We start from the raw sequence: 14,295 nt of genomic DNA, 5'->3' as shown, positions 1-14,295 counted from the left end.
AAATGCATCACCGGCACTCCAGGAAGCAAGTTCAGCTCTGGAGAAACGACTTGCTTGACCAACTGTGCCCAGAGGTATCTTGACATGAGCGTGCTGATTGCCAAACGGTTCGAGATGCAGTGAGGCGCCAGCATTCACAGTTGTTGCTTCGTCAAATGTCTCCCTTTTTTCTCTCAGCTTCCTTTGAACTCTTGAACGACAGCGAGTTTTCACAGGAAAACAATGTACTATCAACATCTAATTCGGTGTTTGTCAATGTTATAGCTCTAGTTATGATCTTCTGTTAGCTAAAATCGCTTGTGATTATTTAAAATGGAAGAAATAATTATGATCTTTTGCTAGCTAAAATTGCTTGTGACGATTTAAAATGGAAGAAAAAAGAACTCATGTTGCCAGGATGAAGCATAGCTAGTATTACAATTTAATCATAGAGCTTTTGTGTCATTAAATGTTAACAAAATTCTTGATTAGCCATTGAAAAAATTATGGTCTTTTTTGTGTCATCACTTAATTTTTTTCCCTTTTCATGTGTGACATTCCTCGTGTGCCACTAATGTCACCTCTGTTACGACGGTAATGGCACTTAGGGGATAAAAGAACTAAAATGCTGGCATGGAAGATACCATAATTTTTTTAGTGGCAAATAAAAAAAATTCGTTAACTTGGGTGGCATTCAGAGAACTATCCCTACGACTAAGGTTAAAAAAAAACTGGTTTTGATTAGCTGCTGATCCTACCGTTCCAGCTGATCTACCGGAGATTTAGGGAACTTTTTATTTTTTTTAATAATTTATTGCAAGTATATCCGTCCGTTTTGAAATATTAGCTCTACCTTTTCACTTGATTTAAGAGAGATTTAGGGAACTTTTTATTTTTTATATTCTTGAATCAAAAAATTGAAAATATATGAGATTGGTGGTGAGTCTAGATTTGCAATTTTTCAAAACGGTGTATATATTTGTAATTTTTTATTTAAAAATATCAAATAAAAAATTTCGAGATTTAGGAGGCCAAATGGGCCAAATAGTTGCAGCATTTGCCATTCGAAAGCCCAAGAAGGCCCATATCCAGCTCCAGTCCTCCACTCCAGATATTTCGGCCTCCATTCCATTCGCCGCTATCACTCGAGCAGCTGCGACCTAAACCCTTATCCCCTCCGCGGCGACCCCATCTCCTCCGTCTCGTCTCCTTCCTAGGGTTTTGCTGCCGTCATGGCGACGGCGTCGCGCGCGCTCCTCCTCTCCCGAGCGGCTCTCTCGCCGCTCCCCGCCGCCGCCGCGTACCGCCGCCTGCCTCTCCTCCTCCGCCCGCTCGCCGCGGCCGCGACGCTCCTCCCGGCGGCGGCCTCGCACGGACCGGCGGCGCGGTGCTACGCGACGCAGCCCGCGACTTCCTCTCTGCGGGACTCGTCCCCCAACTGGACCAACCGGCCGCCCAAGGAGACGATCCTCCTCGACGGGTGCGACTTCGAGCACTGGCTCGTCGTCATGGAGCCGCCCCCCGGCGACGCCGCCAACCCCGAAGTCACACGCGACGAGATCATCGATAGCTACATCAAGACCCTCGCCCAGGTCGTTGGGAGGTATCTGTCGCCAGATCCATTTCTCCCATATTCCTCTTGTTTTTGTTATTGTTGGTGTATTCGGCTGGACTGGTGGTGCTCTGATGTTCCATATTATGTTTATTTGAGTGGAATTTGGGGCTGATTGGACCTGTTATTGTTTTGATCTGCATGAATTTAGGCATTAGTGATTTCAGACTTTCAGTACGGTGCCTTTATCAGGCTGTGTTTTTTTTTTTTTGCATGGTTATCAGGTTCGTGTTGAATGTAACTACCTGTAGAAAAATTGGTTTGATCTTTTACTGCTCGAACGAAGTATGATTAGCCCGTTAGTTGTCTCTTTGTCTGGTGTGAGCTTGTGAGGTTATGTAAATGGTGACCAATCTGTTGCTGTGAACGTTCTGGATGGTGGGAGGTTTTGGTCTGTAATTTGGTCTAGTTTTGGGGGATTAGGATGTTGGAATGTTAGCATGGTATACAGGTGAAATATCTGTGCAATTTTCATCAGTTGATATAAATGCAGTGGGTAAAGAATCCATCACGAGCACAGACCCGTGGGTAAAGAATCTATCCTAAACCAGCGCTCATTACGCTTTTTACCCGTGGGCACACGGGTAATTTGTACCCATTGCCATCCCTAGCAGTGCTTGTTCCCCATTTTGTCTCTACAGTGTCTGCATCTAAAACCAATTCCATATTTCAGTGAGGAAGAAGCGAGGCAGAAGATTTACTCGGTGTCAACTCGACATTACTTTGCTTTTGGTGCTCTTGTGTCTGAGGAACTTTCTTACAAACTTAAAGGTATGATCACATGAAGTAATCTTGATGAAATTTCATTATGGAATGCATCAAATATTCTTGCTTGGATCTTATACCTCTTAATCATTTGCAGAGTTACCCAAGGTCCGCTGGGTTCTTCCTGATTCATACTTGGATGTGAAAAATAAGGACTATGGAGGTAATGATAACATGTTTCATATCTGAACAATGATCTTTCACTGTTCTCTTTTTGATCGGTCCCACCACCCTCCTTGTTAACGATATTGGCATTTTCCCCATTCTCTATGTTTTTTATCGACACCAATGTTGTTTGCGTCCTTCCCTTTCTGGATATGGTTTTAACAATCCAGCAATCCAGATCTTCTTGTTTTAGATCAGACGCAAATGATGTGTTAAGTTATTATCCAGAATCCTAACATCAGTGTTTTATGAAAATTTGCTTGCCTCTGCCTGACATGCCTGTTATGTGCCCATCATCTGCTTCTTACATGTCCTTAAATTGTTGAAGTATGTGGCTGTCCGTAAGGGGTAGATAAAATAGGTCATGAACTCCTGAGTTTTCCTAACTTGGCATAGCAGTTTATTGCACGTCCATTGTTTGACTAACTATGCACAAAAGCCTTTAGAAGCACGATGCCACAGTTTCTGATGAACTTGGGTGTTCTTTATTTACGTAACCTTGTGTTAGGACAATATATTGTGTGAGTATGAACATATTGGTCACTGTTGAGGAATCAATACAATCACCTTACCTTTTATCTTCTATTTCAGGTGAACCCTTCATCAATGGTGAAGCTGTTCCTTATGATCCTAAATACCATGAGGAGTGGGTCAGAAACAATGCCCGTGCCAATGAAAGATCTCGTCGCAATGACAGGCCCCGCAGCTTTGACAGGTCAAGGAACTTTGAGAGGAGGAGAGACAACATGCAGAACTTCCAGAACAGAGATGCGCCTCCTGGGCAGGGTTTCAATGGCCCCCCACCTCCACCTGGTCAGAACCAGATGCCACCCCGTGAAGGCCCTCCTATGCACCATGGTCAGGGCAACATTCCTCCGCCACCACCACCACCTCATGCTGCTGGTGGCCCACCAAACTACCAGCCCCAAATGCCAAACCCGCAAGCAGGCTACACCCCTGGCGGTGCACCTCCCTTCCAGCAAGGTGGTGCTCCTGGCTACCAAGGCGGACCTCCTGGTTACCAAGGTGGTAACCAAGGTTACCAAGGGAACCCAGGCCCAGCTTACCCAGGTGCCAACCCTGGATACCAAGGTGGCGCGCCAGGTTACCAAGGTGGCAACCCACCGCCCCCTTACCAAGGAGGCAACCCCAACGCACCCCCCTACCAAGGCGGTGGCAACCCACCACCCCCTTACCAAGGAGGCAACCCCAACGCAGCCCCCTACCACGGTGGTGGCAACCCTGGCTACGGTGGTGGCGCACCAGGTGGCTACCCAGGTGGTCAAGGAGGCAACCCGAACTACCAATGAGCAGTATAAATTGAACCCTGGTTGCCATCTGATTTTCATGGGTTGTCGCTGTATTCACCTAATTATATTCTATAATGCTCGAACTTGTAGTTGTGATGCATGTGTATCGGATGACTGCTTTATTCTATAATCGTTCATGTCCTTGTTTGTAGTTGCCGATGCTGTATCTACGAGAACTCGATGCGTCCAGTTGCTGAGATGGTTGAGACGCAATGTCTAGCTGATCCTTTTGGTTTCTGAATCTTATGATAGACCGTGAGCCCAGATCGACCCTTACAGATGATGAGAATAAAAGGAATTGCTGGTTGAGGACGCTTGTGAAATTTCTGGCCTGGTTGATCATCCCAAGGGCAGCCGATACTCCCGAACGCGTGGGCGTGGCAGATCAGATGCCGCCGACTCATGCACTCGATCCACTGCCGCGACGCGCAAGGCGTACGCAGGCCATCGATCATAACCCTGAACTGCACACTCCTTTTTTGCACCAAGTTTGAACTGATTATCTCAATAAAGAAATGAAGTTTCAACTGATAATTTTGCTCTCTAGTACTACTTTTTGGACTTTTTGCTCTTTATTACTTCTCTTTTTTTATATAAACAAAACTTCAGTTTCTTGTTCTTGATCAGTACTTTGTTCAGGAGAAGAGAGACTATAAATCAAGCAACTGAAGTGATAGGGTGTTAATTCAAAGAATATGCTAAGTTAAAATAGATGCCTTGTTAATTAGTCTTCCCTGCAACGTACTAGAGCACACACATGTAGTAGGTAGCTAGCTCGCCCTATTAGCACCTGGTAGACTGCCCCCTTTGGGTACCACAGAATTCATATGAGTCATGTATTCATATTAGCCTTGGCTAGAGATGAAAATGGACGGGGTAAATCTCACCCCTTTCTGATTCGTTTTCTATATTTTTTCTAATTGTTTTTAGATTTTTAGGACTTATGTGGAAACAAGATGAAAACGGTTTGGTTGTTTTACTGATCGTATTGTCGGTATCCCGTTTTTAATAGAGAAATTTCCGTCGAGATTTCTATTTTTTCAATTATAGAAGGAGAATAAGAATGAGGAGAAAGAAGAAATAAGGAGTGACCCATACATGAATCATAATGAATGATGCTGATGAGTCGTAGGTTGAGTGGAAGATTGTTTATCTTAGTGTTTTGTTGTCTTATTAGGCTATTATTGTAACATGTGTGGATGTGTGTCGGTGTGTGACTGTGTCTATTTGTGACTTAGTGACTTTATGCGACTATATGTTATGTCGAGTACTTGAGTTACGATATAGTGGTTATTTTTCAGTTAAGACTTATGTCATTACGTGGTTTATCTATGTATGTTATGAATTACTTCATTGGTGTGAATTAATTATATGTCGCATTGATATTTGAAGTTATAGTTTTACGGGTCGGTGTTTCTGATTTGAATTATTCGAATTGGTTCGTTTTCAATATCTCAATATTATAGAGTTCATATCTGTTTCTAGCTTTTTCGTTTTTGATACCGTTTTTTAGAGAAAATGTGAAAATAAAAACAGCTAGAGAATTTTTTTTACCGTTTCCATTCGTTTTCATCCCTAGCCTTAACATGCTACATAGATGTAACCTCTTGTTCAACGAAAGTGCGCATGATTATCTCCGCATATATGGTATAAGAGGGTTTCGTTCGCCAACTTAGCCACTAAATTGCTTCCGTTGTGTTGCCTTGGGGAGCTCGATCCCCAGGATCTCCACAGAACAGTGCAACCCCTAGTGTTGTCTACCTCGGCTCGATCTTCACCACACATGCGTTGCTAATTTGACCGGCAACGCACGGGTTCTCCTCCGACAGCCCGATGGCACCTCACACTCTCCATGGTGCTGTCCGGCCCTAATGCAGTAGCACTAGACTTTTTTGGCTCAAGTGCGCTACTAGGGTTTGACAGCTCTCATATGCGGTGCCTCCTTTGACGTTGTTTCGATCCATCCGTCGTTTGACCTATCGGTCGGACCGTCGTCAACCCTCCCGATCCAATTGTCCCGAGTACGTGTGCCACTTCTGTGATCAAGCATCAGGTTGCCGCTGCATCGTCCCCTGGGGCCACAATGTTGCCACCCGTGGTCATCTTTCTCGCCACGTGGTCCAACCACTGCTCAGATCGATCCAACTGTCGTCGGGCCGTTGCACCGACTTGCGAGTTGCAGCTACGTTGTCCCCTGGGGCCGTGTGTCGCCACACGCGGTCATCCTTGCTGTTCCACGATTTAGGGGGAAAATTGGACTCCAACAATGGTTCAAGAGGCAAAATAGAAATTTAACATTTCCCTATTCTTAACGTTCTTTTGACAGCCCAAGATGAAGCATGAAGCGGACGTTCTATTTGATGGTCCAAGATAAACCATGCTATTTCTTCTCGGCCCAAGCCCAACTGCGGAGCTCGGTCCACCAATCGAAAAAAGCACGTGGGCCCACACCACTCCAGCTGCGCCAACTGCTACGCGCACCCCGAGATGTCCCCGCGGGTCGCTCGCAGACGCAGACGAGACGACACGCGCGCACGTCCCAACGCCAACGCGCGCCGACCTCCCCGACCGAACCCGAAGACCTCCTTCTCCTCCTCCACACCTTTCCCGTCCTCCCCGTCCCGCGGCTCTGCGTCCGCGGTCCGACGCCGCCGCCGCCGCCTCCGCGGCAGCGCTCCTCCCCTCCTCCTCGCCGGGGGGCGTCTCGGCGCGGCGGTGCTGTGTTGGGTTGTTGGGTGGGGGGAGGCCTCGCCAGGGAAGGGCTGGTTGGCCGCCAATCGTAGAGGAGGAGGGATGAGGCTGCTCTAGGGCTCCTGCCCCTGCAGTGGCGGGATGCATGTGCCGCCGCTACCCAGCGGCGCCGGCGGCCGCGACGACGCGACCGCCGGCGAGCAGCCTAGGGTTTACCAGGTCTGGAGGGGAAGCAACGTGAGCATTCTCCCTCCCCCACCCTCCGCCCCTTCGTCCCTCTCTCTCCATATCTGTCTCGAGCCGTAGGGTGGATATGGATTCGGATGCGGCTGTGCACTGTACACAGTGATGTTTCGGTGGAATCGAATCCGTTGCCTTTTGCGTCCGTGCCTGCTGCTATTTGCTGGATTGGTTGGGAACTCGCTTGATCAGGTGAATTTTGAAGGGGCTGTCTCATGTCATTGCAGTTCCTGTGATGCAAAGTTGGGGATGCGAGGGTCGAATTGGGGAAATTTGCTTCAATGTTCTTCCCACGTCGTGGGTTGGTGTGTTGGATAATCAAGAATTGCTTAATACTAGTTAGCTATTCTGTTGGTACTGTGATGTTAAGCTAAGCATGAATTATAGGTCCCATTAGAAAAGATATATAATAGTTCAATTGGCCTTACGTTTTCTGTGTTCATTTTGAACATATGTAGTATGTTACATTTTCAGGGTAGTGTTATTTGTTCATCATCAGTAGTGAAGAGTATTTCTTTGAGCAGGAAGCTCAATGGATTTCAGTTGCAGTTGTTTTGTGCTGATACACCAACCACCACTTTGATGATTGAGCTATAGTGAATAGATAATTCTTTTTCATTTATCGACGACTGCAACGATGCTTCCTATTGCTCAGTTAGGAATTTGAATTGATTTATTAGGTCTTTTCGTGAAAATGAAGTGAACATCTGTACAAAGTTCGAAGTCACACAAGAAAAGATGCTACCTACAATGGTAACCACAATTTGAGACAACTATTTAGATTGCTGTTTCGTCATTTCTTGAGTTCCTCCTGTGACCTATCCTCAGCCTCAATCTTAGCCTGATACCTTAGTCAGCATATTGCTAACATGAAAGAACCGAAGAAGTCAGAAAGGCAGGCAGCTGATGCCTTTGCCCTCTGGGCACGTCAGAACTGTATGAGTTCACTGGGGTTGAATACGGTCTGCCAAAATCGAAATTCTATGCAAGAGTTCTGGGAGCCAGGATGCATGCCAGTTTCATTTGACCTGTTGGAGTGGCACAACTTTCGGGTGTTGTTTCATTTGCAATATCTTTTATGCTTCAAGTCTTGTCTCACATAGTTTACCTTTTCTGTAATAGATCACTGATTGTTCTGGCTGATGTTAATATTTTCATGAGTGGTCACTATGGCTTGAGCACCATGGTAAATTGCAGTTGTTTGCTTGCTTCTACTTTTAGCTAGAAACTAATGTGTTTTTATATGTTCAAGCTGTAGCAATAATCAGTTGTCATCAGTCAAGGATATATTTCTGTCTTCGATGAAATCTTTATCAAGCTGGACATCAAAGATACTATGCTTTTTTCTTCATTTTAAGTTCTCAATCTTTGAGGGCTATTCATCCCGCTGCCTATCTAATGGTCCATTCTGTACTTAGCTAACAGAGTGCACACTGGCATTTCTAGTAAAAGATGTCTGAGCTTATGTGCAAACAAGTATTTTATGTTTGCTGTGGTTTCTTGCAACTGGGTCTTTTTGGACTTTGTTGATGACATTTCACATTTGTGCCTTTGCTGTTTGCAGGAATTCTTCTTGCAGGGAAGATTCATATTTGGGCCTGATGTGAGATCCGTGTTTCTCACTATGTTCCTCATCATTGCACCAGTGGTGACCTTCTGTGTGTTTGTCGGAAGGCATCTCATGAATGAATTTCCCGATCACTGGGGCATCTCAGTAATGGTAGTGATGGTTGTCTTCACCATTTATGTAAGCATACTACGACAATTGCTAATTCACATCTTTACTACTTAGAAGTAGTTGATCCTTAGACCTTAGCCATTACTTCTCCCCTTAAAATTATTTGACTGAACACTTTTCTTGTGCTTACTGTTCTGTATCTTTCATTGATCTCACTTGACTTCTGTTTGTATTTTCAAGGAAATATGCATTTTGTAAGTGTACACATAACTAAACTTCTTTTCCTTTACTAGGATTTGGTGCTGTTTCTTCTTACCTCTGGAAGGGATCCTGGTATAATACCTCGTAATACTCATCCTCCTGAACCGGAAGCGATTGATGGGATCAATGATATAAGTGATCAGACTCCGCAAAGATTTCGTTTACCTCGCACAAAGGAAGTTGTTGTAAATGGAATCAGCGTAAGGATCAAATACTGTGATACCTGCATGCTGTACCGACCACCTCGATGCTCACACTGTTCTATTTGCAATAACTGTGTGGAACGGTTTGACCATCACTGCCCATGGGTTGGCCAATGTATAGGACTGGTAAGTTATTCTATGTTTCCTGCAGATTTGTAGGCATCCTTTTTAGATTTTCTTCGACCAATTTTCAAATTTGTTTTGCCTGAACATCAGCATTTTTGTGCAGCGTAATTATCGATTCTTCTATATGTTTGTATTCTCGACCACATTGCTTTGCCTGTATGTATTTGCCTTCTGTTGGGTGTACGTAATCAAGATTAGAGATGCTGAGCATTTGTCTATCTGGAAGGCCATGTTAAAGACACCAGCTTCAATTGTTCTGATTATCTACTGCTTTCTTTGTGTATGGTTTGTCGGTGGTCTGTCTGTCTTCCATTTCTATCTGATGAGCATCAACCAGGTAGGTGTTAATTCATTTCAATTGTTTCTCCTTAACGCTGCAGTTCCAATTCAATAGCTAATTATTTACCCATTCTCTTTTGTAGACAACGTACGAGAATTTCAGGTACCGCTATGATCGGCGTGCTAACCCATATAATAGAGGTATTCTGAACAACTTTTTAGAGATATTCTGCACTGCTATTCCCCCTTCAAAGAACAATTTCCGGGCAAGGGTCACAGTTGAGCAAGGGCTGCAACAATCGCATGTACAATCTAGGGGTTTCATGAGCCCCAACATGGGCAAGTCTGTTGGAGATCTTGAAATGGGCAGGAAGCCAGTAGCTTGGGATGAACCAAGGACAGCAGCTGATATCAGGGACTTGGAAGCAAGTCTTGGGGGCATGTTCGATGAGAAAGAGGGCAGAATAACCCATGCATCCCCAGATCTCAGCAGAGATGGTCTTCCAGAGGAGGTTGTGGAAGGCCGAGCTGGCATGCATTCGAGGCAGTCAAGTTGGGTTCACAGAACTGGAACCCCAGACTCAGTGGACAACATCGCTGTGCAAATGGCTACTGTGGAAGCTAATGGGTGCGGCCATGTTGCAGCAAGAGGCGCACGTTAGCCAAAAAGAAAAAAAAAATTGTTTCAATTCTGCATCGAGTGGGTTGTTGATTCTGTCTCAACATGAACTGCCATGTGTTTACCACGTGTACCGGGGTAAGGCCCTGGATCAATGCAATTCTAAACACGCCTCCTGTTGTTTCATCCCTGGTAGCGCATCAGAGCTCCTGTTTGTTTGGTGTTTTAAGAAAGTAGCCGAAAAGCATAAGCTCCCACCCGGTTCAGATGATTTGTCTGTATATATTATTAGAACAGGTTGCAACAGATGTTGGGTTTGGTTTGTCACGTCGTTGTGCTTTACTTGGCCGAATGTAATCTGGGTGCTATTGATCATTGAATAGCCAAATCGGCTCATGTGTTTGGTTTCTCATTTATGTTCCTGAAATTTTCAAGCTCTGCGTAAGTTCGTTTCGGTTCATATATTGCTGTCGTCCTCTTGGCTTTGCCTTGCAACATTGCACAACAAAATATATGGAACCTTATGCCCTATTAGGTTCTAGGGAAGTGCTCTGGAACCTAAAATTGATATGGAATTTGTTGCGTTCCAAAGAACCGTAAAAGAGTCACCTACAGCTTCTTTGTTGCCTGGCCTGAGGCCGCAGCAGGTAGTCATGGTGCCAAGTGGTAGTGTCGATGATTTGTGAACTGTCGATCTTGTAAATACGTGAATAAATTAGAGGATACTCTCTATAGTTTGTCAAACCGTATGCTAAAAATACAGAGACTTATATAGATTCAGACATCTAGAAGGATAATAGTCTTACCTGTAGTCTTATATTGATTTTCGAGATATTACAAGGAGGGTTGCTAGTCTAGATGAGATCTAAACTTAGTTGAGTGCCCCTTGCCTATAGTCTTGACGAGATGTCGATATAGATCGTGATTACAGAAGACTTGGGGCTTGTGGTGCGCTTGAGGCTTACGCAATGGGCTTGTGTCCTGGCCTCCGCAGGGTCCTCTAGCTCCGTATATATATGGGGGTCACCGTGTAACATCTGAACTCATCTTTGAGTATGATTTTGTCATTCTTAAAACTTCTTTAAGGGATATCGTAAAACACACTACTACAAAACTATTTTTCGAGACACCTAGGGTGTCTTTCCACAGACGACTCATATGACAAACCACATGAGTAGTTGGCGGAGGGCCCTTGCGGTTTTGGGCTGCCTGCGGAAACAATTTTTCACAAGATGTTGCTTATGACAATCGCTTGTGGAAATAGGTTAATTACCATAGACAGTTCCTTATGTGAACCACCTCTGGTAAAATATCATTTTCAGATATGGTTCCTTATGTGAACCGTTTCATAAGGCTTGTGCTAAATACTGCAATAGTTGTGGATTTCTTGTCAAGGAATACATCTCAATCACAATAACTGATTGGCGGTTGGTGCCGGATGAGATGAAGGAGTTCATGTGGGCAATATTGTAGAGAACCATCCGATTCCCCTCAGGAACAGAGAAATCCGCTAAACAAAATGCATTGAAAACTATAGGAAATATCTTCTAGGGCTGCAAGAGTGAGCCGAAAAAAAATAGTGAAGAAGAACATGGTACCCTTCAAGAAATACGAAAAAATTACGTCAGACCAATTGGCAGAGTTTGTTTAGCATAAGACCACATCTGAAGCCATCAAATTAAGTGAATCATTCAAGAACCTTACGAAGAAGAACAAGCACCATCATCACCTTGGCACGGCTAGGTACGCCCCCAAAATCATTGAATGGAGGAGACAAGAAGAAGATGCTGCTCGGGTTGGGAAACCTAACACATTGGAAAATTGTAATGAGCGAAGCAGGAACTGGGTCTACTCTCGATCATAACGAATCAATGATGGGGACTTAGCCTTAAAAATCCCTGAGGCCATGGAAGTGACCCAGACCATACAAGAGATCGCTAACGAAGGGTCTTTAGAGCTTGATAGGGAGATAGACATGCTTACTAAGGCTATAGAGAACAAGGAACACCTGGGTTGCACTTAAGGCATCAGATCAAAAGTGGGCTGAAAGTATGTATGGGTTCCTAGATGTCGTGGGCCAGTACAAGACCCGTTATAAATACAAGAAGACCCTGTGAGAAGAGGTAAAAAAACATGTTAAGGTCCCGTTTATGAAAATGTGGATTGAAAAGGAAAAGGAAATAGCAGCATTAATGATGACAGAGCAACCAACCAGCCTAGATTTCCGGAGTAGTGTCAGGTCCATGCAAGTCGATAACTGGAGATATCCTGTGGATGATATCACAGAGGCTATCCCTTGCATGTACATGTTTCAATCAGCAAGAGAGACTTCACTATCGACGCTGCCATGGGCTAGGCCATTCCAGGCTATGTGTTTCATAATCAAGACATTACGCCAAGGTACAATCAGACTCAATACAATCACTTTTCATCAAGTACAAGCTAGACATCAGGACAACTGAGGGTATAAAGATTCTTGATGAGGCTATTGGCAACTTCATTCTGTGCCCCAGACGAGATTCTTCAGCCGTCATCAGTTCAAATCGCCAGCATCACGACCGCCCCCGTGCCCAGCATCTCTGCCTCCGCTCCCAACCTCTGGCACCTTCGCCCTTGCGCCTAGCATCATCTCTGCATCGGGAACCTTTGCCCGAGCATCTAGCACCTTTGCCCCTACACCTAGTCTCTCTGCCTCTGGCACCTTTTCTCCCGCACCCATCATCATCTCCACATCCGGCACCTTTGCCTGAGCATGCAACACATTTGCTTACTCAGGTATCTTCGCCTCGTGCTTCACCATCTGCGATTCTGGTACCTCCGCCTCCAGTGTCTTTAACTCTAACAACTTCACCTGAGTATCGAAGAGTCCCTATCATGGTTACCCCCATACAAAAAGACTATAACATCTCCGGTGAAGAGGTGGCTTTTGTCCTCCAAATCAAAGTCATCATCTACTCAGGAATCTCTAGCAAAGGGCGATGTCGCGAAAGAGACTGGCAAAACACTAAGTATCCCTCAATTGGATTTCTTGCCTACATCGAATGTTCCTGAGACTTATGAGAATGGCAAGCCATTTGTACACTCGGTTTAACTCCAAGATGGTCCATGGGAGATGAGGAGATTTCACGAATGGTATATGAGGGCATGTCGCACTGGGTTCTCGATAATCACTGCTTGTCTCATGGTGGATTTTAAGGATATGCACACTTTATTCCGTTGTGATAAATTTGACATCAATCTCATAAGCGTGTGGTGCATGTAAGTGTCTACAACCTACCTCTATGTTCATATATCTACCAATATATGATATATTAGCTAATGACTAGTGACTTGTTCTGTAGAATGCAATTTAAAGATGCAAAAAAGATGAAGTTACCAGTCAGATTCCTTACTCCGCAATGAATTTTCCAGCCCAACATGGTCATGAAGTTAAGGAAGAATGCCGCAAAGATAAAGGGGAAGAGTAACAGGGAGAAAGCAAGAGTTGTAAAAGAAATGAGCAAATCACGTAAGTTTGATATATCAACCTACATAGAAAGGGCTATGCTAAAAATGCAAGATAAGGACTATATCATGGCTCCCTACAACTTTAAGTAAGTTTGATATACCAATTAATTCTAAAAGTTTATTTTGCACCTAACTTGGTCGATCAAGAAACTAACATAAGTATTCATGTAGCGACTACTTTATTTGTATAATGCTGATACCGAAGTGGAACAGACTCGTGGTCCTTACTCAACCGATCTCTCCTAATCATCCTTCCAATATCTCATCGATATTATACAGATGTAAAGAAAATTCCCATACAAAAAATCCTTATAATCCATTTATGAATTAATAATAACTTCTTGGCATTTGAATAGGGCTTACAAGTGGTACGTGCTGCAATGTGGGAGACACGATATGACCAAGCCGGATGAGATGTTTGTCCGTACACACTTTCCGGTAATAACACACATCTAATACTTGTATCTCACTATTTATGATAAAGAGTACTATTGAAATAACGAATACATTGCATTATTATTTGAAGTACCACAATTAAGGTTTTGACACCATTCTTTATGAATACTATGTTTGCCAGTTTCTTATGGTAAACAAATGGTACACAACGAACATCAAGGATGTAAGTCATCATTACGCCTGCGCATTCTTATTTGCTATTATTTTCATTGTCACTAGTGCTTTAACTTTTTTAGTTGTGTTTTTATTGCAGGTACGAAGGATTGAATGTACTAACTCCTCGCTCACCGACAAAGATATTCAAAACATCCAACATAACATGTACCGGTTCATCATGTACGAAATCATCCACAAGAATAAGATATTCTTTGACCATGGAGGTGAATTGCCTATCCATCCAAGGC

The 14,295-nt window shown here is 44.1% G+C and overlaps 2 protein-coding genes across 4 annotated transcripts; both read left to right on the top strand.

Annotated features, from left to right (window-relative positions):
- The first annotated feature begins 1,106 nt into the window (after positions 1–1,106).
- LOC133895425 (multiple organellar RNA editing factor 8, chloroplastic/mitochondrial-like) lies at positions 1,107–3,988 on the top strand. Its single transcript, XM_062335731.1, has 4 exons — positions 1,107–1,582; positions 2,265–2,362; positions 2,454–2,519; positions 3,113–3,988. Exons 1-4 carry the CDS (start codon positions 1,212–1,214, stop codon positions 3,829–3,831), a joined length of 1,254 nt encoding a protein of 417 aa, XP_062191715.1. The 5' UTR covers positions 1,107–1,211; the 3' UTR covers positions 3,832–3,988.
- Positions 3,989–6,333: 2,345 nt separating this feature from the next.
- Positions 6,334–10,362, top strand: LOC133895612 (probable protein S-acyltransferase 7). Of its 3 annotated transcripts, none has more exons than XM_062336047.1 (5): positions 6,334–6,759; positions 8,327–8,509; positions 8,734–9,030; positions 9,134–9,367; positions 9,453–10,362. In XM_062336047.1, the coding sequence occupies exons 1-5, from the start codon at positions 6,664–6,666 to the stop codon at positions 9,969–9,971; spliced, it is 1,329 nt and encodes a 442-aa protein (XP_062192031.1). In that variant the 5' UTR covers positions 6,334–6,663; the 3' UTR covers positions 9,972–10,362. The 3 variants fall into 3 exon arrangements, with proteins under 3 accessions (XP_062192031.1, XP_062192032.1, XP_062192033.1); XM_062336048.1 differs by lacking the exon at positions 6,334–6,759 and adding an exon at positions 6,771–6,954; XM_062336049.1 differs by lacking the exon at positions 6,334–6,759 and adding an exon at positions 6,999–7,515.
- The last annotated feature ends 3,933 nt before the right edge of the window (positions 10,363–14,295 follow it).

This window comes from Phragmites australis, chromosome 16 (genome assembly GCF_958298935.1).
Source record: "Phragmites australis chromosome 16, lpPhrAust1.1, whole genome shotgun sequence".
NCBI lineage: Eukaryota > Viridiplantae > Streptophyta > Magnoliopsida > Poales > Poaceae > Phragmites > Phragmites australis.
Note: the sequence above shows the minus strand (reverse complement) of the source record. Positions and strands in the feature narration are given on the sequence as shown.

Coding starts and splice junctions, on each gene's coding strand:
- LOC133895425 (XM_062335731.1), top strand. CDS start 1,212: ATGGCGACGGCGTCGCGCGCGCTCCTCCTCTCCCGAGCGGCTCTCTCG. Junction 2,363..2,453: donor ACTTTCTTACAAACTTAAAG/GTATGATCACAT, acceptor AATCATTTGCAG/AGTTACCCAAGGTCCGCTGG. Junction 2,520..3,112: donor GAAAAATAAGGACTATGGAG/GTAATGATAACA, acceptor CTTCTATTTCAG/GTGAACCCTTCATCAATGGT.
- LOC133895612 (XM_062336047.1), top strand. CDS start 6,664: ATGCATGTGCCGCCGCTACCCAGCGGCGCCGGCGGCCGCGACGACGCG. Junction 6,760..8,326: donor AGGTCTGGAGGGGAAGCAAC/GTGAGCATTCTC, acceptor TGCTGTTTGCAG/GAATTCTTCTTGCAGGGAAG. Junction 9,368..9,452: donor ATCTGATGAGCATCAACCAG/GTAGGTGTTAAT, acceptor TCTCTTTTGTAG/ACAACGTACGAGAATTTCAG.